Consider the following 9768-nt stretch of genomic DNA (forward strand, 5'->3'; position numbering starts at 1 on the left):
ATGAATCAAATAATGTTCGACGGGCCTTGGGCTCCGATAAATGAAGCACACGCAGATCAAGGAAATATTAAGGCTCGGTTCACGTGTATCAAATCTAAATATAGTAACCAGCGACGCCGTAGCGTTGACAACGTGGAGGCTTACGACATAAAGCCCGTGGATAAATTTGTTTGTGGTCCGTGTGTGTGTTCGATCAATGGCGGGGATACGTCTGTAGCAGCTTATTGTGAATCTCGCATACGTAACGTACCCACTACCATACCACATTACATTCACTGCTTGAAGATTACACATTCTAGATTTGTTTCTTTTAACACTTCATCTATCTTAATTTATAAGTCGTTGTCATATCTCGCTATTAACAAAAATGAACATTTAGTTCACATTAATTATTTTCGAGAAAATTCTTCCAATTCATCTTTAACAATGTTGGACTTGAGTTATAGTACCATTTCTGTTATTGAGAAAAACAGTTTTAAGAATTTTATTAATTTAAATTATCTTTCCCTGGCTTACAACAAAATGCCAACCTTTACAAAGCCAATGTTCGCGGGACTTGGAAATCTCAAAGTTTTAATTATTTCACATAATTTAATATCATTTTTAGAAAACTCAACGTTTGACTATTTGAAGCAACTTGAGACATTAGACATAAGCAAAAACCCATTGCTCGGGTATTGCTTTAAAAACTTTCCTAAAGATTTGTTTTCCCCTTTGGTTAACCTAAAGCAATTATATCTTCAAGGTAATGCAAATGTCACATTTGATCAATACCCTAATCAAGCTCTTAAGCTTCTTAAACGCTTAAATATACTTGGTGTTGACGGCCTTAACAATTCCTCCTTCAACACTGATTTAAAATTCCTGAACAACTTAATCTGGATACAAATTGGTCTTTATGGCACTAAATGTTCCATTAAGAACTTTCAGGATGATTTCTTTGAAAACACGCCTTACCTAACAAGTATTTCGATGAACAACTGCCTAATGAAACGAATGAACCCGAAAATCTTTTTAAAGACAAAATATCTCACCTACCTAGCCGTAACGAACATGCCTAATTACGATCTATCTGACGCTTTTGAAGATCTTGAAACTCTTGCAAACAGCTCTATCGAAACCCTAGAGATGACTGGTTTAAAAACAAGCGTATTATGTCGATTCCTCAATCCTTTTCACGCGAAATATCTAAGCACCATGAATTTAAAGAAATTAAATTTATCAAACAATAATATTGTGATGATCAAACAACATTTTGCTAATAGCCTTCCAAATAGTCTCAAAGTATTAATTTTAGACAACAACAGAATTAACCCCCAGTTCTTTATTCTCCAACAACTTAGTTCATTAACTAACCTTGATATTGTCAGCTTAAAAAGCCAAAGCCATTCTAACCTGGCCAATAGTTTTACATTCGAAGAATATGGCCCCAGTAACGTCAATAGACAAGATCGCACAATTTGTGAAAGAAAAAGCGAACACTGTCAAGGTTTGAAAAGCAGTGATACTTTTGATTCTGATTTTAAATCATATTCAGACTTAAAAGTTTGGGAGACGCAAGGAATAGTTCTACCCCCCAACCTAAAACACTTGCATGCTTTTCGATTCACACAATTCGGTCTGATCCTGTTGTTTCAGGAGATCCGAAACAAATCCTCGTTGTACAAGGTGGACTTCTCATCCAGCTACACACCTGAATGGGGTCAAGGTGTACTCCCCTCAACGGTGACTTACGCGAATTTTGGAGCGAACTATTGCCGTAATTTGACCAAACGCTTTTTTGAAAACAATACAGTTTTGACGAATTTAAGAATCAATGATAATTTGTTAGCAGAAGTCATTGCTGCTGATCAGAAAGGAGACATCTTTTCTACCTTAGACAAACTTGAACTTCTCGATTTAGCCGAAAATATAATTTACGAACTTCCGTTCCCAATTATGTCTAAACTACAAAACCTTAAAATCATAGATCTCTCAACAAATAAAATATCGACTTTGAATGTTAGTCTTGCAAACTGCAGCCGTCTAACTTACATTGACCTGAGCAGAAACTCTATCTCCTGGATCACCAGGAACACACTTGATGACCTTGACACCATTGCTGCTAACCACACAATTTATCTGGACCTAACCTTTAATCCTCTGCCCTGTACGTGTAAAGGTTTACCCATCATATTTTGGCTGGCACACACGAATGTTTATTTGCTAAGTAAAGATTTTCTTACATGCAGTGATGAGGACAATAATTATATTAAAATGGGCAATGCCGAGAAGATGCTGAAAACGCTCCAAATTCATTGTGTTTCAAAGGAACTGACGTTATTCATTTGTTTGTTCAGTGCTGTGTGTATAGCCCTTGTTGTATTGCTGCTAACCATGTACAGGTTCAGATGGAGGCTGAGATATTTAAGGACCGTAGCGATAGGAAAACTGTTGGGGTTTGAGTCGACGCTACCCAACAACCTGCGCTACAAGTACGACGCCTACATACTGTACACAGACGAGACGCGGAGCTTTGTGCTGCAGGACTGTGTGCAGGAGCTGGAGGTCAACAGGGGTCACAGGCTGTGTATTGAAGAGCGGGACTTCATGCCGGGTACCTACACCGTGTCGGCTATTGTCAGTGCCGTCCAGAACAGCGCCAAGACCGTGCCGGTGGTCACGCCCGAGTTCTACGACGGTGAGTACGCGGAATACGGCTTAAAAATGGCGGTCATGGAGGAGATCTTCAGCAGACGATCAGTCCTTCACCTCTGTATTTACAAGCCAGTGTCTGCAGACGACATGTCACGTGATCTCCTGTCTGTGTTGAGGAAAAACCGTTTCACGGAGTTCCCGGCAGACGATGAGATGACCCCTGAGGCTCGACTAACTTTCTGGAACCAAATGTCAAGGTCCATCTCACATAATCCAGCAGAAGACTAGAGCTCCACGGTGCACTAACTCTATCTGGAATTAAAACTTACATTGTTTAAAAACACAATTCAAGATGTTTATCTAACCACCATTTTTTTTTAATTTTCAGAATATTAAAAATTATTTTTATAATATCCTGAGCACAATATATTCAATAATATTTTATACCTAATAATTTAAAATGTTATTATGCTCTTAATTTTAGATGTAAATCTTAATCATACACTTTTAAAAATCTCTATAGAATTCAATAATATCGATTCTAAAATTGTAGGTCGCTTAAAAAAAAATGTACATATAGTTTTAGTTACTTTAATAGGAGCAAAATGTATCTAAAATGTATTTTTTTTACTGTGTTTACTTGTTATACTCCCTACACTATAACAGCTACATTTTGTGTTTACAACGAATCATAAAAGCTTTTTTTTTGAGGATCGAATTCGTGTATAATTATGCCTTGTGTTTTTTAACTATATAGCAAGTGACTCATTTTCGGTGTATATCAGATACAATCTATTGTGTTTTTTGTAAACAATGTCATGTTTTGTTAAATATATACCCAACATACTTCTTCATATTAAAATTAGTTAATAAACGTAGTGAATAAAGTGTACCTTTTGAATGAAATATCTTACAAACAACATCACGAATATCAAAACCCTGCCTCTAAACAAGATCGTTGCCTGTTAGTTTATACTATCAATTACATAAAAGTAAAATAAGTGTTATTTAAGTAATAAAAAAACTAAACTCATCAAGTTGATCTTACTTTTTGATGTCATGGTCGAATTCATGTAACAAGAAGTTGTTTTTAACATGATGTGAAATAGATATGAGTCAACAATTTATCAAAGCCTACTCAATGTCAAATAATTTGTTAAGGGAAGTATATCCAGTCATAATAGTAACGATGTATACTTTTCACGTTGTTAAAGGTATAAATTGTTAAGGTTTAGTTGTAGTTAAGTCTGACGCATTGAAGACTAATATTTGTTCAGTAGGATTTCAACTGAGGTTTCCCCTTAGTAAGACAAACTTTGAATCACCGAGGTCGTGTTTCTGAAAAGCCACTCAGTAGTAATTTGCACTCAAAACATAGTCGATGAATATTGATAATAACGTTAGCCTATTCTTTTGAAAAACCTACACGCTTTTATATTTTTACTGAGCCAAGGAATAAAACCAAATAGTTTTAGTTTTCACTTTGAAACTTTATTTAGCTAAAGAAAGTAATTGAACATCAAATATGTCCAATCTTTGATACATTTTATTAACACCACACAATCAAGGTTTTATAAGCACATTTATTTTAAAAACACCAAACACGATTTTTAAAATATTTAATGAAACATTCGAGTTTTTTTCCGATGGTGTCCACTGATCTTCGACTGTCACTTTTTTATTTTAGTTGAAGGAAATATCAATAACATTACAGATGTTCTGATGGAAAGATTATTGTACAGCAAAACTGGATTAATGGCCGAGTTAAGAAAGCTCAGCTGTGTTAGCAATAGGTAAAGCCACATCGGTAGTTTGATGTCGAGAAAGCTTTGGACGAGATAGCAAACAGAGAAAGGCAACCAGCAGAGGCTGAAACACAGGACGATCTCTCCAATTGTCTTCACTCATAATAAAATACAACAATTCGACCCCTGTCATAATAAAAATACTACAATTCGACCCCTGTCATAAGAAAAACACAACAATTCGACCCCTGTCATAATAAAAATACTACAATTCGACCCCTGTCATAATAAAAATACAACAATTCGACCCCTATCATAATAAAAATACAACAATTCGACCCCTGTCATAATAAAAATACAACCTATTCGACCCCTGTCATAATAAAAATACAACAATTCGACCCCTGTCATAAGAAAAACACAACAATTCGACCCCTGTCATAAGAAAAATACTACAATTCGACCCCTGACATAATAAAAATACAACAATTCGACCCCTATCATAATAAAAATACAACAATTCGACCCCTGTCATAATAAAAATACAACAATTCGACCCTTGTCATAATAAAAATACAACAATTCGACCCCTGTCATAATAAAAATACAACAATTCGACCCCTGTCATAATAAAAATACAACAATTCGACCCCTGTCATAATAAAAATACAACAATTCGACCCCATCGTCTGGGATCAGGTGATCGATCTTGTCAAACGTAAAGCCATGGTCAGTCAAACATCGGGTCATCGTGACCTTGATGCTAGAGGACTCACAGGAGGGGGCTGCACGGCACAAGGCGACCAATGTCAGGATAGCTGTAGGTTATAAGACGGGGTGGGTAAATTGCGAACAATGTCAGGATAGCTGTAGGTTATAAGACGGGGTGGGTAAATTGCGAACAATGAGAGAACTGGTGTAGGATATGTATGATAAGACGGGGTGGGTAAAATGCGAACAATGCCAGGACTGTTGTAGGTTATAAGACGGGGTGGGTAAAATGCGAACAATGTCAGGATAGCTGTAGGATGTTATAAGACGGGGTGGGTAAAAGGTAATTCAGACAAATCTGACCACTACCCTGACCTGGGTCTACAGCCGCTCAAACAGTTAAAAACGTTGACTGTAGACGGGTTGGATCATCCTTTCGGTAGAGAATTCATTTCTCTGGGCAATTTAACCTGCATAAAAATAGGTCTTTCCCCAGGAACTTGCAATATAAACAATTTCTCTGATCACTTTTTCACAAATACACCTTTCCTAAGGCATGTTGAAGTAAACGGCTGTTCTACCCAGCGAATGAATCTAAAAACTTTTCAAAACCTTAGAAACATCAAAAGTTTATCACTAACCAACATGCCGGGGTATGACTTATTTGATGCATTTGAAGACCTTGAACACATACATAAAAGTTCGATTGCATTTCTGAAACTTTCCGGCCTAAACCACACGCTTGTGATGTGTCGTATCCTTGAACCTTATCACGCTAAATACCTACAACACATGAGGATAAGCTCCTTAGATCTTTCCAATAACAACATCATTATGATGAGAGACGGCTTTGCGAATCTTCTTCCAATCACGCTGCAAAAACTAATTTTAACGAACAACAAATTAAACCCCAGGGTTATGATCCTGAAACAGATTAAATCATTGTCTAATCTGACCGCTCTTGATCTAAGTTTCCAAGGGTACTCTGACTTTTCAGATATTGATAACACTTACTCGTATAAGACATCCAAAACTATTGACAGTCATGAAGCGAGTGAAGTATCGGAATTGAGCTCAGTATATTGCCCTATTGGAGAGGAGACGTTCTATAAACAACAGAACCACTCACACAATTTTCACATCGAGAAAAATATACTCCCACAAAATCTTAAATCAATTCGTGCCTTACGCTACATTCGATTCGGGTTGTATATATTATACTGCAAGATCAAAGAACGATACGCTCTCCAAACATTAGATTTTTCTGGAAGCTACATGACACGCTGGGGTAGTGGGAAACTATTATGAGCGCGAGCTTTGCCAGGAACTATTGTTCAAATTTGACGCAGAGTTTTTTCGAAAACAATAAATCACTAAAAATATTACTCCTTGGCGACAACTATCTGGCGGACGTTTTCGCAGCTGATTCTTCTGGTGCTATATTCTCTACCCTAAACAAACTAGAATACCTGGATCTGTCAAAGAATGCTATTTATAAACTCCCCTTCAAATTCCTTAATGGCTTGCCAAGTCTGAAAATTATTGATATCTCACAAAACAAGTTGCAGGTTATAAATATCAGTTTAGCGAGCTCGCCAAAACTCCGGATAGTTGACCTGAGCAGAAACTCCATTTCCTGGATCACCAGAAGTACACGTGATGACCTTGACACCATTGCAGCTAACCACACACTGTACCTGGACCTAACCTCCAACCCACTGCCCTGTACCTGTAAAGGTTTACCCATCATATTTTGGCTAGCACACACGAATGTTTATTTGCTAAGTAAAGATTTCCTTTCATGCAGTGATGAAGACAATAATTATGTTAGCATGGGAGACGTCAGAAAAAGATTAGAGACCTTACAGAGATATTGCGCGTCAAAGGAGATAATGTTCATCATTTGTTTGTTCAGTGCTGTGTGTATAGCACTTGTTGTATTGCTGCTTACCATGTACAGGTTCAGATGGAGGCTGAGATATTTAAGGACCGTAGCGATAGGAAAACTGTTGGGGTTTGAGTCGACGCTCCCCAACAACCTGCGCTACAAGTACGACGCCTACATACTGTACACAGACGAGACGCGGAGCTTTGTGCTGCAGGACTGTGTCCAGGAGCTGGAGGTCAACAGGGGTCACAGGCTGTGTATTGAAGAGCGGGACTTCACGCCGGGTACCTACACCGTGTCGGCCATTGTCAGTGCCGTCCAGAACAGCGCCAAGACCGTGCCGGTGGTCACGCCTGAGTTCTACGACGGTGAGTACGCGGAATACGGCTTAAAAATGGCAGTCATGGAGGAGATCTTCAGCAGACGATCGGTCCTTCACCTCTGTATTTACAAGCCAGTGTCAGCAGACGACATGTCACGTGATCTCCTGTCTGTGTTGAGGAAAAACCGTTTCACGGAGTTCCCGGCAGACGATGAGATGACCCCTGAGGCTCGGCTAACTTTCTGGAACGAAATGTCAAGGTCCATCTCACATAATCCAGCAGAAGACTAGAGCTCCAACGCACTAACTCTATCTGTAATTAAAACTTAAATTATTTAAAAACACAATTCAAGATGTTTATCTAACCACCATTTTTATTATATTTTCAAAATATTTAAACTTATTTTCATAATATCCTGAGCACAATATATTCAATATTATTTTATATTTATATTTATTTATACCTAATAAGTTAAAACTTTATTTTGCTCTTAATTTAAGATGTAACTCTTAATCATAAAATTTTTAAAATCTTAGATTACTCTCTAGAGAATTCAATATGTATCGATTCTAAAATTGTAGGTCACATTACAACAAAATTATATGTCACAAAAGTTATAATTGTATCTGAAAAAAAAATGCACATACAGTTTTAGTTACCTAGGGGCAAAATGTATCTAGAACATTTATTTTTATTCTCTGAGTTTACCTTTTATACTCTCTGCACTATCACAGCTACCTTTTGTATTTACAACCAATCATAAAAGCTTCTTAAAAATTAAAAATAATATAATTCGTGTATTATTATGCCGCGTGTCAGAGGCGGAGCGAGGGGGGGGGGGGCGGGGGTTGCGGACCGCACCGGGTGACACCATTTAGGGGGGTGACACCAAGGCAAAAAATAGTAAAATATATAGAGAAAATTTGAGGGGGTGCAAATCGACAGTTTTAGGGGGGTGCAAATCGAAAGTTCGAGGGGGGGGGGGGTACAAATCGAAAATTGAAAGTTTATCCCCAGGGAAGAGTCGCTACGCCTCTGAGGGGTGACACCATTAAGTGCCAAACCGAGTGACACCCGACCTCGCTACGCCACTGCCGCGTGTTATAATCATAAAGCTAGTTACTTATTTTGGATGTATATCACATGGAACCAAATGTGTCTTTATAAATATTGTCTTGGTTTGTTAAGTATATACCCGACATACTTCTTCATATTAAAATTTGTTAATAAACGTAGTGAATAAAGTGTAACTTTTAAATGAAAGATCTTACAAACAACATCACGAATATCAAAACCCTGCCTGGAAACAAAATCGTCGCCTGTTAGTTTATACTATCAGTTACATAAAAGTAAAATAAGTGTTATTTAATTAATAAAAAAATAAATTTATGAAGTTGATCTTAGTTTTTTATTATGTCATAGTTGAATTCATGTAACAAGAAGTTGTTTATAACATGATGTGAAATAGATATGAGTCAAAAATTTGTCAAAGCCTAGTCAATGGCAAATGATCTGTTAAGGGAAGTATATTCACTCATTAGAGTAAGGATGTATACTTTTCACGTTGCTAAATGTGTAACTTGTTAAGATTTAGTTGTGGTTAAGTCTGACGTGTTGAAGACTAATATTTGTTGAGTAGGATTAACAATCAGCGATAACAAGTTATAAAAATAAAAATATCTCGATGTGTTCGTCTATCACGTCTCTTGAATATATAAAAAAATATCAAACCAAGTCTAAATAAAAGTTAAAAAAAAAACATACACATATAGAATATCATCATCAATAATAAGAGACAAAATTTACCGCAGAAATATAAAAAAAATTATAATAATAATCTTTAGAATTGACTGAAAATACAAAAATAACTCACACTTGCTTTCTTTAAGGGGGGAGGCTCCGGTAAAAAAAAATCTTTTTTAGTACTCGTTAGAAAACAGTTATTTCTTTACAGCTTTATTAAGATACATCCGCATATGCATTTCCACTAAAACAAAATGGTGGAAAAATCTTGGTAACTATGACAACAGCGGCCATCTTGAAAAATTAACGCCCTCGTAGGTTTTCCACTATCCATAAAATGTTATATGTTATGCCTAATAAATAATGAATTCATAATCTTCTTCCATATTTTTGGGTACTCAGCTAAACATTTTAAGTGCGTGACTTCAAAATAATTTATTATGAATTTTCAAAATTTGTGTCCGTTCAAAACACTTAATTTTGTGGAATTTTTGGGCATTAAAACTAGTGTTTTTAATGGACCCACAATTTAAAAATTCATAAAAAATTAGTTGGAAGATTAGTTTGATAGCGCCCTATATCCATTATATATTTTAGCAACCAATGATTTTATAAAAGAAGAAAAGTAGTGTAATTTCCTTATTTTCAGTGCATTTGAAGCTTTTTAATATAACGTTTTTATATTTGTTTTATTTTACACATTTTAGTAAGTTTTTCTAAA

General features: G+C 36.3%; 2 protein-coding genes across 2 annotated transcripts; both read left to right on the forward strand.

The window, feature by feature from the left end:
* LOC131949717 (toll-like receptor 4) lies at window positions 1-2925 on the forward strand. Its single transcript, XM_059311580.1, has 3 exons — window positions 1-175; window positions 401-964; window positions 1538-2925. Exons 1-3 carry the CDS (start codon window positions 1-3, stop codon window positions 2923-2925), a joined length of 2127 nt encoding a protein of 708 aa, XP_059167563.1.
* Window positions 2926-6397: 3472 nt separating this feature from the next.
* On the forward strand, window positions 6398-7594 carry LOC131949718 (toll-like receptor 4). The gene has a single exon (XM_059311581.1). The coding sequence runs from the start codon at window positions 6398-6400 to the stop codon at window positions 7592-7594; it is 1197 nt and encodes a 398-aa protein (XP_059167564.1).
* The last annotated feature ends 2174 nt before the right edge of the window (window positions 7595-9768 follow it).

Source organism: Physella acuta, unplaced genomic scaffold (assembly GCF_028476545.2).
Source record: "Physella acuta isolate Inbredline_101_S28 unplaced genomic scaffold, ASM2847654v3 ptg000710l, whole genome shotgun sequence".
Classification (NCBI taxonomy): domain Eukaryota; kingdom Metazoa; phylum Mollusca; class Gastropoda; family Physidae; genus Physella; species Physella acuta.

Excerpts from the sequence above, each read along its gene's own strand:
- LOC131949717 (XM_059311580.1), top strand. The coding sequence starts at position 1 with ATGAATCAAATAATGTTCGACGGGCCTTGGGCTCCGATAAATGAAGCA. Across the intron at positions 176-400 it reads CGTGGATAAATTTGTTTGTG|AAAATTCTTCCAATTCATCT; the intron begins GTCCGTGTGTGT and ends ATTATTTTCGAG. Across the intron at positions 965-1,537 it reads AAACACGCCTTACCTAACAA|ACTTAAAAGTTTGGGAGACG; the intron begins GTATTTCGATGA and ends AATCATATTCAG.
- LOC131949718 (XM_059311581.1), top strand. The coding sequence starts at position 6,398 with ATGAGCGCGAGCTTTGCCAGGAACTATTGTTCAAATTTGACGCAGAGT.